At 41.0% G+C, this 25,168-nt stretch overlaps 1 protein-coding gene across 5 annotated transcripts in view; it reads right to left on the bottom strand.

Moving 5' to 3' along the window:
• Positions 1–22,703, bottom strand: part of LOC125460668 (GAS2-like protein 3) — a 35,850-nt gene extending 13,147 nt beyond the window's left edge. Inside the window, exons 1-6 of one of the 5 annotated variants that reach the window (XM_048548354.2) lie at positions 22,618–22,686; positions 11,720–11,853; positions 10,879–10,932; positions 8,415–8,580; positions 7,674–7,792; positions 1,372–1,513 (exon numbers count right to left, since the gene is read on the bottom strand). In XM_048548354.2, coding sequence (XP_048404311.2) covers positions 1,372–1,513; positions 7,674–7,792; positions 8,415–8,580; positions 10,879–10,902 — 451 coding nt within the window. In that variant the 5' untranslated portion in view covers positions 10,903–10,932; positions 11,720–11,853; positions 22,618–22,686. Of the gene's footprint in view, positions 1–1,371; positions 1,514–7,673; positions 7,813–8,414; positions 8,581–10,878; positions 10,933–11,719; positions 12,140–22,617 lie in introns of those variants that run through there. The other 4 variants (XM_048548352.2, XM_048548353.2, XM_048548355.2 and 1 more) reach the window with 4 other exon arrangements.
• Between the last annotated feature and the right edge of the window lie 2,465 nt (positions 22,704–25,168).

The raw sequence follows: 25,168 nt of genomic DNA, 5'->3' as shown, positions 1-25,168 counted from the left end.
GAGGGGACACATTGAACCATTTATAAAATCCCCAGTACAAAGAATGACCTTCCACTCTCTGTAAAAGGACAGTCCAATCCACGAACACTCAGTGTTGTAGAGGGTGGCAGTCTCTACACCCCCGCAATCTGCAAACATTGCGGCATTGTATCGGCCTAAAAGCTATCATTCTACATGTGCAATTAGGTCCTTTGATTCCAATGACAAAACCCAGTGGGTTGACCTGGGAAAGAATTTAATCTGAAATTGTGGGTCACACTAGAAGGGCGCACGTGAATAGAATCATTCAACAAAACCAAGGGGACCAATGGTCAATAAATGAATCAAGCACAAGAGGGATCTGTGTCAAGTGAGATTGAAAGGATAAAGGAGCAATATGCCTTTATATAGCACCTATAGAGTTGAAAACCGAGGTGTGACCAGATCTACGTGGATACAAGGGAGTTGGTTTGTAAGGGCACCATAGTGGAGTCATACCGCAATTTTAACAACTTTCCATTTGCCCGACATCTTGTCAGGCTTATCCGAGTATTTCACATCAGGTTGCTTTGCTGTGCTAATCACACAGCATTAAGCAAGACATCTGCATGCAGCAAGATCCTTCAAGCTGCAATGAAATTATGTGACACATAACCCATTTCAGCAGCACAGATGGAAAAATGATAGGCACATGAGTTTTCTCCAACATTAAAGCAAATCTGGGGTAATCTCTAACTCAATTCCAGAGACCTGGAGCACTTCTAACAAAAACCTAACAATCTCAACTTGGAAATTATACACCTATGTTAGCAGTTTTGAGAGAGATAAGAGTTTCAGAATTCCTGAGATAAAGTGCTTCCTGACATTGGATGATAGTTCTTCAGGAACTATCATCCAACACGTTAGATCTATTTAAGACAAAAGCAGCAAAACATGAGGGAGAAAGGATTAGGATGATGAGTGTGATGAACAGAATTGTTGCTGCTCATGTGGGCACTGACAGAGTTGTTGGGCCAAATGGCCTGTGTAAACACAATAGCATTTGTCATTCAATCTTGCAGCACCAGGAGGCATGAGGCACATTGTGACAGGACCAGCTCTTAGAACGCTGACCAACTCACCATTTCACATGCTTCTCTTTCTGCACCTCCCCCCCACCCCAATAATATTTTTCCGTGCAAATACTTAACAGGTTCTCTTTTGACAGTTTTGAGGGGTTTGGTACGAGTGACTCTAAATTAAGAATACGCCATATTTCCAAAACTATAGGGACAAAAGTTCTACCATTAACGATAAAGCAAAGTCAACCTGCAGAGTGAGTGACGAGAGCCTCAGATAAGTTTACAGAGAGAACATCGACAAGGACTAAATCTGGAAGAACTGGTTACGTACCTAAGCCCTCAGACTCAAACAAGTAAGTCTCATCAACACCAACTGCTCTACACCATGAAAGGAAATTTGCAGTATTGTCACGGGCAAAAAACGAACCAGACAGAGCATCAGTCTTGCATGGAATTTTCCTCATTGTAAAGTGCTGAAAAAAATTGAAGATGAAGAGAATTATCACTACAAATATAGACCAGTTAATATGTTTTGCATTGAGAAAGTAGATTTCATACAAGACTAAACAGTCAGGCCCTCTGTCACCAACGGTCAGTGGCAATGTGTATCATCTAGAAGATGCACTGCAGCAATTCATCACGGGTCTTTAGACAGCACCTTCCAAACTTAAACAACAGATGCAGGATAACATTACCACCCATAAGCTTCCTACAAAGCAACTTAGGAGGCAATGGCCTAGTAGTATTATCATTGGACAGTTAATCCAGAGACCCATCTCATGTTCTGGGGAGCTGGGCGTGAATCCTGCCATGGCTAATGGTGGAATTTGAATTCAATAAATATCTGGAATTTAGAATCTAATGATGGCCATGAATCTATTGTGGGGGAAAAACCCATCTGGTTCACTAATGTCCTTTAGGTAAGGAAACTGCCATATCTCCCTCGTCTGGCTGACATATGACTCCGGACCCACAGCAGTATGGCCTCTAGGCCATTAGGGATGGGCAATAAATGCTGCCTAGCCAGCAACTCATCATCCTAACTTGGAAATACATAACTGCTCCTTCTGTGTTGTTAGGTCAAAAATCCAGAGCATTTTACACTCCATGGATTGCTGCAATTTACCACCACTCTCAAGGGCCACTAAGGGTAGGCTATGAATGCTGGCCCAACCAACAACATCCAGAATGTTTTTAAAATGCAGTATCAGATTAGAATCCAAAGCAATTCCTCTACTTTTCCTTCAAGGCAATCTATCCAGAAATTAGTAGAAGTATCAAGTACTGCTTTTTGAAAAAAAAAGTCCCAATTTTAAAACGGGGTACCTGACGTAGGAAAAGGGGCAGAGAAAGGAAGACAGGAAAAGAGAGAACAAAGATTATTTTCCTTCACTCTTTTGGAGATATAGTTGTCACTGACAAGGTCAGCATTTGTTGACCATCTGTTGACCATCCATAATTGCCCATAAACTGAAGAGCTTGCTCAGCACGTTTCAGAGGGAACTTGAGGCTTAGGGATTGCTGAACGAAGGCATTTTGCCAAAGATTTTCATCATGCACACATTGGAATATTTTGCAAAAAGGTCAACAAATGAGGAGACCAACGTGTACAATAAAGGAGAGGACAGTATTGATCAATTGTCAAGTGGACTCCAACTGGTAGAAGTATTGCCATGGGTCATGCAGCAGTTAATGACTATAACCTCTAAACTAGCAGGTTTTGGTTACATTTTAAACTGGGCACAGTGAATCCAATTGATCAGGTCACTGACATGAGAAATGAACCAGTAAATGACTGTCACTTATTTTGTGGAATTGAAACAGGGGAAATGTGTTCCTTCTGTCTACACACTTTTAGACGTGAAAGCAGCCACAGAGACCAACGAACAATTTTAAAATTACAAAAAAAAAGTCAAAAGTTGCTGGATAAGCTCAGCAGGTCCAGCAGCATCTGTGGAGAGGAATCAGAGTTAATGTTTCTGATCCAATGACCCTTCTTCTGACAGAATCTTAAATAGGTGGTCTTTACAATTCTTCACACACATATCCAGCAAGTGATGCTGGATTTGATTTATTAGTGTATAATTATAGTGAAAAGTATTGCTTTTCATGCTAACCAGGCAAATCATACGTTACATGAGCATCACATTTAATGTTGGATCTTGCGTTGAGTGTTTTGTGGGTACAGCTTGATTGGTAATGATTAGTTCCTCATTCATTGTGAGTAGCTGAAGGGACATGCTGTGATGGAATCTGTCAGTTTTTGGGTGTACAACCTACAACTGGTATCATGTGACACTAACTCATATACCCGACAGGTGCAAAATGAAAATCTTGGACCGAACTGGCTTTCCCCATCAATGCTCAACCACATTCCTGTCCATCTGGAGTCATGTGTTAGCCATACTGGGCAAAGGCAGCAAACTTCCTTCACTAAAAACCAGTAATGAACTGGATAGCATTTTTTTTAAAAATTGCCAACAATTTCATGGGCACCATGGCCAAGATTAGCTTTTGCATTCATTAGTAAATCTGCCAATAAGTATCACCAGCTGCCCTGTTAGAATTTGAAACTGATGTTACTATTATGCTGCCATCTCTCACATTGAATGGGTTAAATATAGCGCAGGTTTCATGTCTGGAACAAGCCAATGATTTCCAACTGTGCCCCTCCTCTCTCCCAGTAATTAAAGGAGGGAGCATTTCAATGTTCACAAGACTCCTTTGCTGGCAGAGTGTCAGCAAAGGGTTAATACGTGCATGTAGATTTAAGTCACAATCCCAACATCCTGAGCTGCCCTCTGTAAAGCTGAGCTCTCAGCAACTAATCACCATCTGTCACACAACTTAACGAACTTGCACCAGGTCTGTTCGGGTATAATCTTCACTAAACTTCATGTACAAACATTACAACTTTCTAATTAGTCATCTTTCAAATCAACTCTCCTTATATATTCAACATTGACAACTCTGGAAACCACTGAGCCACCAGTCTCCAGTCAAAAGCATTTAATATTCCTCTGCTTGCTAACACAGCGTTTCAATCAGTGATTAACAGTAACAGCTTTTTGAGAGCCAATAAACTCAGTCTTCAGTGCTCAAAAATGGAAACTCTGCAGAAGGATTAATGCATATTTGTTATAAGATTGATAACAAGCCAATTGAAAGGGAGCAAAAAAAAAACACGAGTACATCAGACAGCAATCTACATATTGGTAAGAGAACAGAGGAGGCTATTCTCTGGCCCTTGTGCCTGTACTGTCAATCAATTAGCTCACAACTGATCTCAATTTAACTGCCTTTAATCCACATCTGTTGACAAAAATCTATTGGAACCCAGGTTTGAAAACTTCAGTCGATCCTCAACATCTACAGCCTGTTGGTGAAATGGGAGTGGTGGTTCTGGATATTTACACACTTTAATATAAAGAACTCTCCTGACTAACTTGCCTGGTTTCAAACTCACAAGATAAACTGATTTCTTGATCCATCCAATCAAAGCCTTAAATCAATCATCCAAAAAGATCTCAATTAGATCACCATTAGTCTTCTGTACACAAAAGAAATAGAAGGCTAGACTTTGCAACCTTGCCATAGTTGAACTCTCTCCACTCCCTCCCAAAGAAAAATATCTTTCCCTGTGGACAGGAGCATTGTGGTAGTGTCCTAATAATTCCAAAGGACCAGGATAATACTCTGATAATTTGGGCTCAAATCCTGTGACCACTGATAAAATCAAATAAGACAGATAGATAGGCTCTCGATTAAGAAGGACAAAGGTTACAGAGAGAAGGCAGGAGAATGGGGTTGAGAAACACATTGGCCGTGATTGAAGGGTGGATCAGTCTCAATGGCCCACTTTTGCTCCTATGTCTTGCTGGCCAAGGCTCTGTTGGGCTGACACCACGCTACCTCCCCTTAGATTCCAGTCTTCTGGAAAACTAAGTTACATTCGACTGAACTTTTGCCTGCTACATATTGTGCCTGTACTCGTAGTGCCTTATCTATCTAGATGCCAAAATCCCATTGATCCCTCCACAGTTCTCAATCTCTTGTCACTAAAGGGATTGCTGTGATTTGTCTTTCTTGGATCCATCTGGATGATCTGACTTCCAAACCTGGAAACCCATTGCCTTTCACATCCACAGCAGACTGGGTTCTCTTCGAGTGCTCTAACAGAGGAACACTTGAGCCATTGTCTGTAGTGATTTATTATTTAACGTGCACATTAAATCTAATTACCATCAGCTCCAGTGCTTTTAAATAGGATTACACAAAGTCTACAGCTTAGCAACAAGCAGATGCTCAATTTGACCTGCCATCTTTCCTCACCTATATCATGAGTTAACACTCCAACACCCTCTTTCTAGCATATGTCTAGCCTCCACTTAACTCTCACCACCCACTAGTTATTAATGACTGTCGTATCTAACTTCTTGATAACCAATTTGTCCTGTTCCTCTTCACTTTCTATGCTTGTTATTATTTTCATTCTATTCTGTCATTGACTGTGGGCATCAGCAGCAAGCATTTGTTGCCCTTCCCCAATTATCATTGGTTGTTCATACATTTCAGACAGCAGATAAGACATGGGTTTGGAGTCACATGTAGGCCAGGCAGCGGCTGCAGATCTCCTTCTGTTTAACAAAAATTAGTTTGAGGAAACAGAAGGAAAAATTGGTGACTGTTTTCACAGTCACCATTATCAAGAACAGCTTTTGATTCCAGGATTTATTCATTCATGTCAAATTCCACCAACAGCCATGCTGGTATTGATACTCATGTTCCATGTGATTAGCCTGGGCCTCTGGACCACCTGTCCAGTGAGATTACTCCAGGCCATCTTTTCCTTTAGTCATCAATTTTGTTTTTTTAAATTGATTCTAAAATTCTGTTGTGAAAATTTTACAAGCTCAGACCTGTATAAACATGTTCGAAATGTTCTTGAAATATCAGATATTGTCAATAATAAAACAGAAGCAATAAGATTTGTGCGCACAGCCTCTTGTTTATAAAGTTCAATTAATTCTGAGAACATGTGTCACTGGCAAGGCTGCCCTTCATTGCCCACTCCAACTGTCCTGGAGAAGCCCTTCTGAAGCACTGCAACGGCAAAACTGACGTCGGAGTATAGGCCATTCAGCCCCTCCAGATCATAGTTGATAGTCTACCCAACACCACATCCCCATGCTATCCCTATATTCCCTATCATTAGTAACTAGATATTTTTCAATCTGAATTGAGCATGCCAATTGATTGAGCTTCCTCAGCCACAGGGTAGAGAATCCTAAAGAATCCCCAACCTTTGCGTGAAGAGAGTTCGCCTCATCTGAGTGACTAGAGACCTCATGACCTGCCCCGATCCTGAAACTGTGCCCCGGATCCAAACACAACAGCCCCCAGGGGAAAAAAATAAAAGAGTCTTCTTACATTTACCCTGTTGAGCTCTGAGAATTTTGCATACTTGACTGAGATCACATCTCATCCTTTCAAAATTCAACGCAACTATGTAAATCAATCTTTCAATGCAATTTCAGAAGCCATCTAAGAGTCAGCCATGTGGTATTGGATTTGGATTCACTCTGGAAAACAGGTGTTCCTCCTTAAAGAGGATATTAGATAATCAGTTGCCTTTTGATGGGAATCAGACAACTTCCTGGCTTGGATCACCAAGTTAAGGGAAAGCCTACATTGGTGATAACGTGCCCAACTAGATTTCATGTGGGAGACCAGCAGTGGGTTGGACATGCAACAACAGCTTGTATTCATACAGCACCTACGAGCATAGTAAATAAGGTTCTTGGCAATAATGAATTATCCAAAGTTTGATCGTGGGCCACACAAGTGATTAAAAGTACACAGTCCATTAGGTAGAATCCAAACGATGTTTTAGATAAGCAAAGTGGGAGGCGGCTTTAAGCAGGGCATTCCAGATCTTGGGGCAACTGATGGCACAGACTACATTGTATTGATGAATACCATGGCTTGTCTAAAAACAAGCTGTTCAGGCTTGTTGTGACACACCTGCGACTTGAGCCCAGGCCTTCTGGGCCAGAGATAGGGACACTACCAATGTTCCCTCTAAGCTGTTTGGCTGTACACATAGCTGTTCCAGTGTCCTGCGCATAGCAATCGGTGTGCCAGCATGAATTGCCGTATTGACTTCACGCCCGAAGCTGCACAACCTCAGATCCATGAGGAAAATAAAATAAGGGGGAAAAACACTGCTACCAAAACAGCACAAAAACACTCACTAAGACCTGCTCAGTAACAGTCTGTATCAATTCTTTAATCCATCGCTCCCTGTTATGAGCACAATTCCTTTCTGCTGTGCCACATGCTGTTTTATAAAGCAATTCATTGCTTCAGGGAAGGTTCAAAGCTTGACTATGCAAATTATTGCAAAATGAACTGCGATTCCCTGATCATACAGAGCAGGAACCCCGCCACATATTAGTAACACCAATTTCATCCTGGCTCAGGATTCTTAACCTTTTGGACCTTGTAGCTATAACAGATTGTTTATAAACTTGTTAACAAGCAATGATATACCCAACACTCCCTTTTACGTTATCTCCATCGGGAATTGCATTCCAGTTACTCTAGGATTAGAAGAACACCACTCAGACTCACCTGTTGATACTCTGGATTCCCACATTCCTTTACTTTCTGTTGAAGAATAGTGATCAGCTTACAGAGCACAACTCCATTATCCAACTCAGTCATGAAGTTCTCTGCTCGGACCTCCTTTCCTAGAACACAAATTCCTCGTCTCATTGCGAGAGTTTGAGATAAGAGCATGGGGAAAGAAAGTAACCACAAATTTAAAGCCAAACAAAAACAAAAATATATTCAAGAAACATTTCTTTTTTCTTGTGTGGGGTGGTAAGGGACTTTGGCTAGCAAGTCAGAGGGAAGAGGATTGAAAGGATTATAACCAATGGGGTGATGGAGGGCGCTGGAAGGTAGCTGGGACGGGAAGAAGAGGGGGCTTTGCACCCAACAAGTAGCCAGTAACCCCCTCCCCAAACAAAATTGAATTCTTAAAGGACTTGGAAAAGGTAGACACTGAGAGGCTACTTCCTCTGTCTGCAGAGTCTCGAGCAAAGTAACAACGTCAAGCTCAAGAAATTCTAAGAAATCTTTAGGAACAAGACATGGATAGGGTTTTTCCACACACACAGACAGCTATGAAGCTTTGGTCCCCGCTATCTAAGGCAGATGCACATTTAAGACTGAGAATGACAGATAATTGAACAGAGGGAAACAAGGGATCTGGACCTAAGGTGAGAAAGTTAAATAACTCGAGGTGGGAGGCAGCTGTGATGCTCCTGATGGCTGGAGCATGTACTGTTGATCTGAAGTGAACCTCACCAAGCATTCCACTCAACCAGATTGACAGGTCTTCCTGCATTGGCACTAAGCTGGCCTCATGCCGCACAGCCAGCCACTGATCGTACTGTGTCACGTCTGCGAGTCCCGGACCATGCCTGGGAATCAAAGGGCTTCTCGAGCACGGGGGTGAATCACCAAACCACATCTAAAGAAACAAGAGAAAAAAGGATTCGTAATCAAATATTGGTGCAGCCTTGATAAGCCAAGTAGTCTTTATCTGCACTGTAGAGATGCTGTGCATGGTGATGTTCCATAACGTCAACAAAACCCAAAATCCTTCCCAGTGAATAAAGTGCCTTTAAATTTGTGGTCACTATGACAAATCAAGGAAACACACAGGAAAAGCTCAGGAGATCTGGCAGCATCTGTGGAGAGAAATCTGAGTGACCTTTCCTCAGAACTCCTTGTCCAGTTTTTGTTTGATTTATAGGCTTTGGTTTTTTCAGCTGTAGCCATTTTCTTTTTAAAAAATACAGCAAGCTTCCAGTATCCCACCAACAGAACCATGGCATGAAGATCTTTTTCATATTTGTGAGGAAGGCTAAATATTGGCAAAGACATGGATGACAACACCACTGCTCTTCTACAACATATTGTGACTGCTAGATGCTGTAAAATTTAATATAAAAAAAGTTTACGGCTGATATTCATTCCAGCTAAAAAAGAACGAGAAAGGGACATGCAAACTGCTCCTAAGAACCTTCAGAAATGTAAAGACACCAAAATATTCGATCCTTGCCAAGCTGAAGAAATAAACTAATCAGAGAAGGCATTGTTGCTGAAGTCAATTCAGCAATTCTCAGGAGTCAGACAGAAAGGGGTTGATTTATGACACAAGTAAGTTTGTTGGGTAGTGGGAATGGGAGAAACTCCGAACTGCTTCTTGCTCCTGTAAAGATGACAAATTCTGTGGAGAGAGAAGCAAAATATATAACTAATGTGGGGTCAAGCAACTAATACTGATCAGTTATTTACCTTTAGATCATTTGTTGCCAACCAAGTGAATGTTTAGTCAATAAAAAGCAGAACATTTTGAAGAAACTCTGCAGGAGTGATACTGGGCTAGAAATGTTGACTCTCTCCTGTCAGACTAGGGCTTCTCCAGCATTTCCTATTTTCATTTCAGATTTCAAGCACTTGTACTTTAATATTTAGCCAATTTTTATTTTCTTTAGTTAAATACAGTTAAAATTGTATGCGATTCTTTTACATCACACCGAGAAATCCAGTCTCTCTTTAAATATTAAACTCTGTAGGAATCATAAGTGTCACAGAATCTTTCACTTCCATTTGATGTGCATGCAAGGACCAGTTTAATACCTAAACCAAAAGGAAATCAAGATTAATTTTCTTCACATAACAGTATATGAACGTGGGATTTGAGTAGCAGCAGGTGAAGCAAACAGCATAGACATGCGGAAGTGAGATAAGGGCAAAATGGAGAAAAGATACAGACTGGTTGGTTTCAAGAGCCTGCTCTTATGCTAAACATCCAATACAAATTGGTTTGGTGAATAACCTTTGGCCAGGACACCCGGGTGACCAACCCTGTTTTGGAAGTGATGGGAGATCTTTTTATATCCACATGAGGGCTTAGACAGGTCCTTAGTTTAAAGGGCAGCACCTCCAATAACATTGCACTCCGACAGTGCTGCAAGGTGACTATCTACCTAGATATTTACATTTAAATCCTGTAGCAGTGCCTGAACGCTTAACCTTGTGATCTAAGAGGTGGTAGGACCAACCAGTAAGCTGCCGTTGACGTCTACAAAATAACTCAGATGGAGTATAACAAAACATTTCGGACGTTCACATGGTCCACGTTTTATTAGAGAAATTGAGTTAGAGTCTGATTGTTTAAAAATAAAGGGTCTCCCATTTCAGGCACAGATGAGGAGGATGGCTTTTTGAAGGTGGAGTACATTTGGAGCTCTCATCCACCGACAGCAGTGGAGACAGAGGTCACAATGTGTTTAAGGCAGAGATACAGTAGATAGTTTCTTGACTAATGTGGATATCAACTGTTATCAGAGATAGGCAGGAATGTAGAGTTGAATTCACAACCAAACCAGCCAAAATCTAATTAACTGGTGAGCAGGCTCATAGGATCAAATGGATTTTTTTCTGTTGCTTATTTGCATGTTCATAATGATCCACTCTTCATTTGAAAAGTTGAGTCAACCACCAAAAAATAACAACACATCTCTTGACTGACAGGCCCCTGCAAATTTTCAATATTCTCTTTTCTTCCACAATACTAGCTAACATAATGGAAGTGGCACAATCCAACAGAGTTGGAACCAATAATTACACTGCAACATTATTTTCTACCTGGAACTTGCAGTTTGTCCGAATAAATACGAACATTCCATCCTCCAAGCATTTCACACTTCATTGGTAAAAATAACCAAATTCATCAATTCTACTCAAAGTACAACTTTACCTGAAGACCTTTCTTCAAAGCCATTGTTTCTCATCAACAACTCCAACTCTATCCCTGAAAGAAAGGACAGACAAATTAAACAAGTGCAGATAGTCCTGGGGACACCTCCAATGGCAAGAGAAAATTAGTGCTTCAGGTCCAGTACATCTCTTCTGCAGAAAAATTAGTTTTATTACGTTATAGCTTCCTCTCCCTCTTCCTGGGCAGTTTTACAAATGAACTATAACAAGATTTATTTCAATATTTTCCACATGTTCAGTGGACACTGTCCACTGAGGCTTTTTAACTCTAACTCCATCTAGCCTTCAGCTACAAAATTGTTAAAATTGCAACATTTTCTCTTTCTTCAAAACCTCTAGCCCTACCACTATGCATAACAAGCGGACACAAATTTAACATCATTAGTAAAAACAACCAGAGGGATGGGGTGAAAGGATTTATTTTTAGAATGCAGCAAGTTATACTGCTCAGGGACATGCTGCTAAAAAGACAGTGAAAGTCAGTTTAATGGAAACTTTCAGTGGAACAAATACTTGAAGGGAGCAGCCTAGAGGGCTTCGGGAGAGCACAGGAATGTGAGGTTAATTGGTTTGGGCTTTCAGAGAACTGGGTACGGGTACAACGAATCAAATGGCCATTCCAGCACAGAATGTTTCCATGTTTTATACTAAATTCCACAGTCGAAGTGTAAAATGCTGAATGTTAAGGAATAAAGTTGAAGTTGAATTGAGCATTCAATGCATATCCCTGTTAAGCTCAGGGTTTGCATGAAGAACAGCTCTGTTTGTCAGAGGGGGTGGACAGACCCACACACATCCATAAAAACAGCCACTGAACTTACCAACATTAAGTTACGTTAGCCTTGATTGCTGTTGTCAGCCAAACACCAACAGCTTTACTAGGAGACACTGGTGAAAACTTTTCCAGTCAGCTCACACCAAAAATTCATACGATTGTTCAGTCCCTGGTCCTTTTCTGTGTATTTGCATATGCAAAATTTTTAAAAAAAGGAAGAGAGAAACAGCATTGAATGTTACTTGTCTCCTGGGTGGGAGATGGAAGAATCAAAGGCTGCTCTTCTGAAAACAGTTAACATGCTGTGTACTGTAGCAAAGGGCTTAGGTTCAGGTTCAGATTCAGATTCAGATTGACCTGTGGGCTTTTCTGACTGGGCAGTTCAAAGTGGAGCAAAGTACTTTCCTTCCCACAGCAACAGGCAGAGAGCACAGTGAACCCTTTGTGTCAGCCACCAGTGGAATGACCCCATACATTACAGTTTGGTAGAGCAATCAAGGGGAAGCAAGACAGCCGGCAGACATAGCACTCGACCATACAAAAGTCTCACTAAAATCGAAGGGGCTGGAGCACAGCCATTGCCAAGAATGGGACAAAGACAACACAGAGCACACTATTCATGCATAGACAGAAAATGCCAAGTTCAGACATCACAAACATGTTCTGCATCTGCAGGAACAACAAGCTGCAATCAACATCTATCACAGGCAACCAAAATAAGACACCAGAAGTTTAACACATGATTCAAACCACAATGGTGCACTTTATTTCTTATTTTTAAAAATGTTATGAAATGTTTTAAAAGCTCAGCCACCCAGTGGCTTCTTGCCTGAAGAGAATACTTATTTGTTAAAAAAAAACACCAGAGATATGGACTTAGATTTTATCGAAGTGTAACATCGCAGTGTTGCCCTTCAGGTAGATTTATTTCCTTAACATTTCAGTTCAAAACAGTTTTCTACTGTTACTTGCTGGGAGTGTAGGGTGATAACAGTGCAGTGGGGGCAACATAGCACCTGGATCCTTAGCAAATGATGGGACCACAGTTTCAACTGTACCTTTCCTTGGCAGAGGTCGAATGATATTGCAGGTAAAGCGACCTTTCCATTAAAAGGGCCCTTAAGCAAGTACATACCAGAGATAGAAAATATGGACTATTGATATACAACTTTTGTAGACCCTCATGAAGTGCAATGACTTTCTAAAAAAGAACAATTACTGACCCAAAATGCTGCTGTGATCAAGTGAACAAACAGCATAAAGTTATACTCTTAAAGGAAGCTTTCTAAAGCTCTGAAGATGTCATATTGGACTAAAAACACTAACATTCTTTCTCTACTGATGCTCAATAGCTGGCCCTGCTGACTTTCTCCACTAGTTTGTTTTTACTTCAGATTCTTAGTGTCCACATGCATTTTTTTAAGACAACCATGAGGAGCACTGAAGCAGAGATCGCTCTCTCCTGGGTTGATTCAGAGCTTTTGGAATGTACACATTGAGATAAATCCGATCATCCAGCTTTAAACAAAAATATAGTGATGGCAGACACTAAAATCCACAAAGGAAGTGGATTTTTTTCTTCAAGTCTCTCTGTTTCCAAGTTGCACTTTATTATACAAATTAGGCCTGTTTTCTGAAGAACTATGAGATTACGGGACTCTGATTAAAGTCTTCATGATATTAAACAGGAAGAGACAGGGTAGATAAAGTATTTCCACTAGTTGGGAATTCTAGAACATGGTGCATAGTTTGAGAATTAGGACCAGGCCATTCAGGAGAGCTGTTAGGAAGCATTTCTATACACCAAGGGTAGAGATGTTTGGTACTCTGTTCCGCAAACAAATGCTCGAACAGCTGTTGTTAACTTTAAATTGGAGGGAGATAATTTTTTTGGTTAAACAAAGGTATTATGGGATAGAAACCAAAAGGGAGGTACGTGGACTTACAATGCAAAGCAACCATGATCTCACAGAGCATTGGAGCAGTCTCAAGGGGTTGAGTGGCCTACTTCTGTTCTGATGTTCCAGGTGAGACTTGGGTTCATTCTCACAACCCAAGGACATTAACAACTTGAATATGCAACTGCCTACAACTTCCTGTTGATACTAGACATCCCCACTCTTCCAATACCCTCTACGAACGGCTGCATTTGTGGTTGTGTTTTTATATTTCAGGGGCAGTAGTTGGAAAAGAAAGCTTACCTTGTAATTTGGCGCAATATTTTGATTTAGTTAATTACATTTTAGTTGATTACGTTGATGTGGGCAATTATGTCATGTTTCAAAACAAAGTTGTGGATTATCTTCCTCATCTGGTTACAACAAGATGTAGCAATTTCACATAACTGGACAGGGAGGTTGGGAGAGATCTGTTGTTTGAGGTTAATGACAGAATTGCACAAATCATTCCGCAAATGTGTAACAATTCACAGGGGATCCTTCCTTCCTCAGATTGAGCCTTGCACATTAGCGACACAATTAAACTCACCATAATTGCCTCAAATTCTAGATGACTTTGTGTTATCAGTTCATTGCCGTCTGTGGGAACTTGACACCTGCCAACTGGCTCCCGTGTTTCCTAGATTGTAACAGTGGCAAATAATGCTGAAAGCTGTCAAATCGGGGCAAGTGGCAGCATGGTGGTAACCCAGAACACCAGATTAACATGTAGGAAACATGGGTCAAACTCCTTCCACGGCAGATGGTGAAGTTTACATTCACTAAGTGTTTGAATTGAAACCTAGCCTAGTAACGAGCCTATAGCAAAAATACAGATTGCTAGAGAAACTCAGTGCATCTGGCAGCATCTGTGGAAAGAAGGCAGAGTTAATGTTGCGAATCCAGTGACCCTCCATCATACTGCGTTCTGAACACATTCAGATATTAAAGGAGGGTCACTGGACTTGAAACATTAACTACAAAGAAGTTGTCAGACCAGTTAAGTTCACCCAGTACTTTTTGTTGTTGTTTCAGACTTGAGCTTCCAGTTTATTTTAATGACCATGTAACCACTGTCTATTGTCATTAAAACCCATCTAGTTTGACAGAGTCCTCTAGGAAAGGAAATCTGCCATTCTTACCATTTCAGCCTACATTCAATTGCAGATCTACAGAAACATAATTGACTCTTAACTGCTTTCCAGGCAATTAGAGGCAGGTAACCAATGCAGTCCTAGCCAAAGTCTGCATTGTATATTTTAAGATATCATTTTTCAAAGTTGAATTTTGGATTTGATTTATTATTATTGTCACATGTACCTGGGTAGAGTGAAATGTTTTGTGTAATACAGGCAGATCATACCAAAGTACATAAGGGTAATGGTACCAGGCAAAGAATATAGTGTTACGGTTGCAGATAAGGAGCACAGTGAGATCAGCATTTCAATTTAAAAGTGGAGATCCATTAGATCCTTAAAGTTCTTTTGTAAAAAAGTCAATACATTATTTTGACAGCGGCCTAAATAAGAAAGCATACAGCTGCAGTGATGTGCCTTGAGAATTACAAATGGATAAGATGAGTCTTTAATGCACAAAGAGAACAGAACAGAGTCATCAGGTTCATATTGACTTCAGAACCAGAGAGTCAGGGTTTGTTTTTAAACAAAAACTGGCATTGTGGGACCAATCATGGTTTGGTCCAGCAACTTGTTTCAGATTTCCAGCATCACGGTCCTTTGAATTTTTTTTTGTCCAGCACTGATCAGGAAAAGGAATGGATTATTTCAGAGGGGAGAACAATTTTCTTTTCGTGGGAGAACTAATTCAGTTCACCACCACACTTGTACTGAGGTGAATTGTTTCCAGCCTTCAGTTTCCAAATTAGATAAGCTTGTATAGAAGTGTTCAAGTTGATAGAACTGAAAAAAAAATTAAGCCCTCAGAACCGTGAAAGGTTCATGCCCACATACTTCCGAGTTGTAAAATTGTCCCTGCAGGCGACAGAAAAGAAACTGGACAGCACCAGTTAAGTGGAAACTTAGAATGGAGGTAGGAGTATAATCTCTCTGGACTGAAGTCTCTAATGGATATGGTTGGGAAACAGGTTGAAACTTTTGCTGTTTGCATCAAGATCTGTCTTAGATATACAACTTTGTTTGCTTTTTCCTCGTGTAGTAAACTTGTGTTGTGTAAGAATATCTACAGCCGATTGTGAACATGTTGCTATGACTAACTACCATGTTAACTAAACAAAAACATATCATCTATCAAGCCAGGTTTCAGTCTCGATCTGACTTGTTCTGTGGTGCCATCAACTGGGATTATACCACATTTCAAAAGTACTTCATTGAAGTGCTTTGCTGTGTTGATGTTGTGAAAAAATGCTCCAGAAATGCAAGTCTTTTTCTGAAGTGCCATACAGAGCTGTGACAGAGACAAGTTCCCTTCAATAAGCTTTCAGACTGGCATTCTTAAAAAAAAATTTTCAGCAACAGATTCTGACCTTGCTGCACTGCTTCAGTTGAAGTCAAGGAGTGAATTAAGCAACGTCTGAAAGGCAGACCTTACCAATCTGAACAGTTGCTACACATAAGAAAGAAAACATGTGTTTACATTTATTTGAACCTTGCACAACCTCAGGATATCCCAGTGATGTACAATCAAGGGAGTTGTTTTGCAAGCAGTACAGGTACTGCTATATACAGCAATTGGTTTGCATAATGTGACAACGATGACATCACCTGGTTTCAGCAACATTGCTGAATGTGAGGGGGTGCATATCCTGCTTATCCTCATAGCCAAGCACAGCATTATTTAACATCGTGACTGGGAGAATCTCCTGCTCACAAGGCTTGTCAATCTGATTATAATACTAACCTTAATAATCAAAATAAACTTGGCATGAGAACAATCACTGATTGTTCACAGCATTAATGTGCTTCGCCAAACGCTATCAAGCAGTTTGACAAACAATAACAAAACTCTAAATCAAGGTAACTTTTCTATTGTAGAGACTGCAGTATTTCCCTTTTGAATTAAGTGTTTCAAAAATATTACCTCTCATCCTTCTAAACTCTAATAGACACAGGTCCAACCTGTCAAACCTTTCCTCATTGATTCACAGGTTTGGGGCAGTTAGTCTGTCACGTCAAGCTTCCCTGAACCGCATTAAATTTTTTTTTAAAATAAGAAAAGCAAAACACGCTAGTGCTTCTAGTTGGGATTTCGCCACAGCATACAAATATCACAAAACATCCCTGCTTTGATGTTTATTCCCCCTTACAATAAACTACAACGTTCCACTTGCCTACCAAATCTCATTATACCCTCTCAAGTTTGTTCTTCCCATACCAGGATTCCCAGATCCCTGAATACCATCAAGTTCTGCAATCTCTCTTTGTTTAAACTTTAAATTGATATTCTTTCTGCCAAAGTGGACAAGTTCACATATACCTACATCATATTCCAACTGCCAAACATTTGCCCATGCACTTAACCCATCCATATTCCTTTTGTAGACTCCTTGCATCCTTTTCACAAGTCACAACAGCTATCTGCCTTATCAGCAAATCTAACAATTATGCACTCAGTACTTTCATTCATAGGGATTGTAAATTGAGGCCTCAGTACTGTTCTCTGTTGGACACGACACATCACAACTTGTGAAACTGAAAATGGCCCAGTTATTCCCATGCCCTGCTTGTTAGCTGACCAATCTTTTCTCCTTACCAACACGTCACCCATCTGCACAGGAATTCTTATTGTGCACAATAACCTCTGATGTGACAACTTGTCAAGTACCTTCTGGAGTATGCTCCAGGTTCCCTCTCTTCTACAGCTTGCTACTTCCTCAACAAACCCTTAAAGTTAGTCAAAACTGACATACCTTTTTTTCAACCTTTTTGATTCTGCCCAATTGCCTCAAAACCTTCCAAGTGCCCTGTTATAACTTCCTCAGTAATAGATTCTCCCATCTTCCCATGACAGACATTAGACCTGTTGTTTCCTGCATTGACTGCCTCCTTCCTTGAACGGGAGAATTACCATTTGCTATTTTCCAATCCGACTGTTCATTTGAGATTCCTGAAAGACCAAAGGGTGGCTCAGTGGTTAGCAATACTGTCTCAAAGCACCAGGGACCTACATTTGATTCCACCCTCAGGCAAGCACCAGTGGTGAGTTTACACATTCTCCTGATATCTGCATGGGTTTCCTCCCATTTCTTTCCACAGTCCAAAGATGTCCAGTTTGGTGGATTAACCGTGCTAGGTTGCCCATGGTATCAGGAATGTCTAGGTTAGATGGCTAAGCCACGGAAATTGTAGGGTTGCAGAGACAAGATAGAGGGTGGGTCTGGGTTGCATGCTCTTTAGAGGGTCAACGTGGACTCAGATGGACCAAACGGCCTGCCTCCATGCTGTAGGGGTTCTACGATTCCATTCTATCCAGTTCGTACCTTACAATCACACCTACATCGATGTGTTGGCATAGCCACAAATGGGCTGAACAGCTTCCTTGGGCTTTGTGTCATACGATTCCAATAGATCAGTTTTACAAATCACCTCGAACACAGTTTTGAGAACAAGTCAATATATATGTCACTGGATCAAAATCCTTGAACAGGCTGTAAAGCTCATATGGCCTAGTCCTACTTTCATCATTCCAATCTAAAATACCCGTGACCTTAAAATATACAGTGGTAACCCTTCATGAATTTAATAAAACCAAGAATTGGGTGCTCCTTGGCAATTGAATGATAATCACTGGGCTTTAAAGTGATGATTAAGACAGAACATAATCATTGTCTGTGAAATCTCCCATCATAAAGTGATGAAGGAAAAATCTTGTTGACACATCACCTCAATGTCATAAAAATACCAAAATAAAAAGGGTGTAGGCCACTTGTCTCTGACGCTACTGTCATTCAATATGATCACAACTGATCATCCAATTCAGTGCCCTGTACCAGTAGCTTTCTCCGAACACCCATTGATCTTAGCCTTGAGAATTATGCCTGACTCCTTCTTTAAAATATTCAAAATTTTGGACCAACCACTTCCTGTGGAAGATAATGCTAGATGTTCACCACTCTCCAGGTGAAGAAACCTGCCTCAATCCTCAATGACCTACCCTATATCCTCAGACTATGACTCCTAGCTCTGGACTTCCAGGTCAACGAGAACATTTTTCTTGCATTTAGCCTATTTGTCCTTTGACAATTTTATTAGTTTCTACTAAATCCCACCTCATTCTTCTAAACTTCAATGAGTACAGTCCTAACCAATCCAATTTCTCTTTGTACTTCAGTCCTACTATCCCCGGAATCAGTCTGGGAAACCTTTATTGCACTCCCTCCATTACCAGAAGATCCCTTCTCAGATTAGGAGACCAAAGCTCCACACAGTTCTCCAGGTGTGGTCTCAGTATTGCCCTGTACAAAAAGACTGCAATCACTATTGCAGTGTGGGACACACCATCTCATCTACACAGGGCAAGCTCTTGGAACCAATCTGTTTAAGTGATCTTGTCTGAGGGATAAATTAAGGCCCAGGATACCATGGAAAATATCCCACTTCTACTTCAAATGTAGTGGCATGGGACTTTTAATGGCCAACTGCGAAGGGAAGGCTGGGCCACATCAGAAAGATGGCACTTCCAAAGTGCCACATTCCCACACTACTGAACTAAATTATCAGTCTGCACTTTGTACTCAAGTCTTCGAAGAGACTGGAAGCCCACAGCCTTCAGTTAAATGAGTACTACCTAGTGAGCAAGGCTGTCAACACAGTACATCCTGAGTCTAAACACATCAATAGCAGGTCGCAATAACTCATAGCACATCTTTCAAAGAAAAACCTCATTAAGAAATACCATTCACCAAAATGCATTTAAATATCAAATGAACTTGTATTTGTAAAAGTTTAAGTTATGAAAAAGAGAAATTAATATTTTCATGCTGCACTGCACCACACTTAACGGAACGTTGAATTAACTTTATTTTCTCCCTACTTGGCCGGAACAGTCAAGATGCTTGACACCATTGGAGGACAAAGCTGCTTGCTTGATACCTCAGCCGCAAGCATCAACTCACTCCACCAGTGTTGAGTAGCAGTGTGTATGATCCACAAGATGCACTGCAGGAATTCACCGAGGATCTTGAGACAGCATCTTCCAAACCCATGACCATATAGAAGTCAAAGACAGCAGGGATTTAACCACAACCTCTGACTCAAGTGGGGGAAACTGCTCCTCACTGGGTCAACACAGCCACTTGTAATTACAACACGTGTTTATTTTTGCTCTTATCCCAACAGGCAAACACTGTATACTTTTGAAAAATTCTGGTCTTTTTTCGTGGAGTAGATTGGGAGTGGTTAGGCTGCAAGCAAACTTGTTCCACGTGCAAATAAATGACTCATTTTTAATAAGGACTACAACCAGTCAAATGTTCAAGTTCCTTGTTTCCAGAAAAAGGACATTTTCAGCTGTTTGAAGCGGAGAAAGAGCCAAGTGCACAAAATGTAAGAACTGAACAAACTGTACGTATTGATGCACGTTTAAGAAAACAAGTCATTTTGCATTGAGTAATTCAAATTTGGAATTCCTTTTGCCCTGGTTAGTGTTACACTTCCATTGGCCTATTCAAATCCCTCCTTAAACCTCAACCTGCCCCATGTCAGTAACTTCCTCAAGCCCTGCAAACTTCTACGATCGTTGCATTCTACCAATTTTGACTATCGGAGGATGCTGAACTTCAATTGCTCCAAAAATCAAAAGCTGCACTTTTAATTGCCTGTACCCAAAATGCTCAGATTCCCTGTCTGCCCCTTTCTCCTCTTTTTAGTGATTTTAAACCTACCTCATTAAAATTGACCAAACAACTCCTCCTGTTTTGCTTCTGAACAAAAAAAAGTCTTTCCCTGTAAACTAATCTATTCAATAATATTGCAGAGGAGAGAAGGGGCAAAAAAGTGTTTAAAAACAAACAGTAAAAGAATTTCTTCAGAAGGGTCTAGGCCTGAAACATCAGCCTTCCTGCTCCTCTGATGCTGCTTGGTCTGCTGTGTTCATCAGCTCGACACCTTGTTAGCTCAGTAAAAGACAAATCTTGTTCCCATTCAACACTGGGTTATACTTAAACACAATGACCTTATTCAATTTTTGGTTTATCAGCAGCCATGTGCAATAGGAAACACTGAACAGGAGACATGGCTGAAACTTGGCAAGAACTGAAATACTATTGCATCATGTGAACCTGACTGCAATAATTGTGTGTCATATTTACTAAGAATTAATAGATACAGAATGCCCAATAAAAAAGTGCTTGCTTGGTACATCACAATACACGAACTGCCACAGCATTTAACAGAGGACAACATTCTTAAGAAAGTACTTAACAAACACTGCAGGTTGCGATGCACAGGACAGGTCTGCAGCAAGATCTCCCAGCACACCAATCCAGACTTAGAATAGCAATTAACCTCTGAATGAGCTCATCCAACTTTCACTTACCAACTGAAGTTTTGTAGCCTTAAAGGGACAGGCCTGTGTATTGGTAGCAGAACATTTTGTCTATATTCAAAAGAATTGTGAAGCTGTTGAATTCCCTATCTTACAGAGTTCTGCATACTCATTTGATGAGTATATCCAGTACAGAGATCAATGGATTTTGTACACTGATTACCTTTTGAATGCCTAAATTCTATCACAACAGGAGTTCCTGTGCAGCACTTTTATAGTTCTAATGCTAACTATTGATTTTTGAGGAGCCCCGAGTTTGAAAGTGAGTTGTCACTAAATGACAAGACAGAGGCATATAAACTATTAGGAAATTCTGTAAATCTCAAAAGCACACTTTGTCAATTATAAAATTAAGAGCTTAACAAAAGAAACTTAAGAAAGCATTTAAAAAATCACTGAGGATAAAAGATCTAAATAAAGCAAAACATTGAGACAGGATTTCCAGCATTCTGTAAGCAAATTTAAATGCACTAATAGGACTTGGATAGGCTGTAGAATGCATTTCTAACATTCATTTGAAAAATAACATTTTTTGCAGGGACAGTCTGCTTTATTCTACCATTCCATGCTCAGCCTTCATGCAGCTTCTTCATTTTGACCACTAGACCTTTCCCCATAATATCCCATTCACCCCTTCCCAACCCTCACTCCCAATGTCACTCTTCTCCACTTGTTTCCTGTTCTTCAGAGTTTCAAAATTCACAAATTTATGTTATGAAGTCTCAACCCCATCCCTACAAAAATGCCTTGTTTTCTCTACTCCCAAATCTGAGCTAACCCAAACACAAACCAACTTGCCCTGATTGACGTCACCCAGTGTTGGAGATTCATTACAGCTTCGATTCCACAAGGGACAAAATGGTTAGAAAAGTATCCATTCCCACACCCAGGTGTGTCTACTTCAACCCTCCATCCCCAATACCCTCTTTAGCTCTCTGTGCCCCTAACATCTCTAGCCACCATATGAACTTCCCAGCACGCCATCTAGCCCCTGAGCCCTCAGTAACTTGCTGCAATCCTCCTGAACGCAATCTGTAAACACTGTACGCTCCCTGCAATTGCTCTAAGCGTTCCGTATCAACACTAGCCTTCCTTATACGTCTTCTAATCACTTTGTACTTGCCTTTACCGACTCTATATTTCCCCGTATATGCTGTAATTCCTTGTATCCACTAACTCCTTGGATCCTCTCCTGTGTAATCCTCCTTTACCCACTCTAACTCCCGTAACTTCCCTTGGTTTAACTCCATCCCCAAGCTTTCCATTTGAACCCCACCCCACTTCCTCCCCCGTATCTATTCTAACCCAGTATTTCTTCCCACCACCTGCTCTCCACGACACCCTCCTGGAATCTCAGTGGTACCCTACACCAATACCCCAGCATTTGTAGTAACTCCCTCCGGATCCCCGAGCCCCGGCTCCATTCTGCGGAGCAGTGGAAACTTTGTCGCTAAAATGTAACACAGAAAAAGAAACAAAGTATCACCTGAAGATCCACCAGCAACCACTTTGCCTGACTCCTCCAGGGTCCTGCGATCCTCCCTCCCCAGACCAGCATCAGCAGACCCCTCAATGCCCACCTCCTCCCTGATTGGCCTGGCCTCCCGCCCACTCACCTCAATGATTGTTAAACCGCCATTCATCCCGCAGAAAGCGCCATTCGAATCAGCCAATAACAGCCCGAGTTCCCGCTTGTGGGTGGGGCTTACACAGGGGGTGGGTTCCAGCAGGATTACCTTCCCCATTTCCAAACGCTGTCGCAAGCGATTTTCAGTGTACTTTGCACGAACGCACTCTTGTTTTTCCGGCAGAGTCAGAAATCACACAACATCAGATTTATTTAAAATCACAAGCTTTTGGACCACTACTACTTCGTCAGATGAAGTGATTTTCGGACTAATTGTTATAGTATTACATAACATTTGTGATTAGAGTCTTGTATAAAGCTGTCAGGCAAATTTAAACTCCAGTGACTTTGGATATACACATGCCAGCAGCAAGTGAAACAGGTATGTGTCAATAAAATCTAAAGGTACTGAAGTCACTACTCAGACCACACCTAGAACCCCACCCTTACTCAAGAAATAGCAAGAACTGCAGACGCTGGGGTCAGACTTAATAGTTCGGAGGAATAGGAAAGTCGACGGGTTTATACCCTTCACCAGTCCAGATGGAGTGTAAACCCGAAACATTGACTTTTCTGCTCCTCTGATGCTGCATGACCTGCTGTGCCACTCTAGCTCCACCCTTACCAAGACGGCAGCAGCAGAGTAGGAAGGATTCTGCCCCTGGCCCATCTGCTTCTGATCACCAGGCCTGTCACATTCTAATTTTCGAACATTGAAATTCATCTTAGCTTCTTTTGGCAGCTGTTGGGGTGGAAGGTAATTTCGGGAGTTTGCTGTAGCGGAGAATGCAGTGTGGACCTGGCTGTTCCTACTATCTCTGTTTCTTGTAGTCATCGTGGCTATGTCCAGGTGGGTCCTGTGACGTGGTGGGCTGCATTGGTTGCAGTTTTGGTAGCATGGTGGGTCCAACCCAGCCTGGGATTTCTTGCAGTAGCTTCTTCGGCACCATGGTGGGTCCAGCCCAGGATTCATTTCAGCGGATTCAGTGTTGGGTTTTCTCAACCTCAGGCGTTATGGAGCTCTGAATTGAACCAAGATGGACTTTGTCTTAATGTTTTCTTTTCCTATAATATATATAACTTGTTATTAAAATGACTGACATATCACAGTCTATGGTAACAAACACTTTTCAGTGTATTTTTTTACAAAAAATAGTGACAATAAATTAGTATTGCATTCTATTCTATTCATTTTGGTTCCTCTATCCAGGGAAAGATATACCAGCATTGGAAGCAGTACAGAGAAGGTTCAGAAGGTTGCTGGAGGAATTTTCTTATGAGAAGAGAATGAAAATGTTGAGCTCATTGGAGCTTAGAAGAACAAGAGGAAAACTTATTGAAACATAAAAGATTCTTGGGATACTTGACGGGGTAGATGTACAGAAGATGGTTCCCCTAGTGGGAGAGTTTAGGACCAAACTACATAATCTCAAAGTAAGTGAGTGCCCATTTAAACCAATATGAGGAAAATATTTTTTGGAGTTATAGAGTTGTCGAGGGCTACAACACAAAGAAAGGACCATCAGCCCATCAAGACTGCACTTGGCAAAAACAACCACTTGACTATTCCAGTTCCATTTCCCAAACTTGGTCATAGACCTGTATGCCTTGGCATCACAAGTGCATCTCTAAACACCTCTTAACTATTATGAGGATTTCTGCCATTACCATCCTTATAAGTAGTGAGTTCCAAGTTCACTCCAAGTGGAAAAAAATTTCCTCATCTTCCGTCTAAACCTGTTGGCTTTTTACTTAAGTCTGTGCCACTGGTCATTTATCTCTCAACAAATGGAAACATTCTTTACTGTTTATACTATCTATGCCCCTCATAATTTTATAAGCCTCAATTACGTGACCTTTTAGACTCTGCTGCTCCACAGAAACCAACCCAATCTCTCTTTGCAACTAAAACTCTCCAGCCCTGGCAACATCCTTGTAAAACTCCTCTGCATCCTCTCCAGTGCTATCACATGTCTCCCATAATGTGGTTTCCAGACTACAAACAATAATCTAGCTATGGTCTAAATAATGTTTTATATGGTTCCAGCATACCTCCCTCTTCCTAAACTTTTTTGCCTTGGCTTCTTCTCTCAGAGGTAACAGGTCTGTGGAATTCTTTATTGCAAATTAATATCAGGAGTATGCCAATTGATTCTTCATGCCTGCTCTTCCATTTATTAAGAGCATGGTTGATCTGATTATAGCCTTAATTCCACTTTCCTGTCAACCCCTGTTAACATTTGACTCTCAGTTATGAAAATCAGCACAATTCCAAATTCAAAAATCTATCCAAAATTAGTAATGGGCTCATTAACCACCTGACGCTGACATTTCACTCATTGTTAAATTGGTCAGAACCAAATGCTTGCTTCTCCAGTTCAGTTGTATCAGTTTTCAACAGACAAGAAAT

The sequence above is a fragment of the Stegostoma tigrinum genome, chromosome 18 (genome assembly GCF_030684315.1).
Source record: "Stegostoma tigrinum isolate sSteTig4 chromosome 18, sSteTig4.hap1, whole genome shotgun sequence".
NCBI lineage: Eukaryota > Metazoa > Chordata > Chondrichthyes > Orectolobiformes > Stegostomatidae > Stegostoma > Stegostoma tigrinum.
Note: the sequence above shows the minus strand (reverse complement) of the source record. Positions and strands in the feature narration are given on the sequence as shown.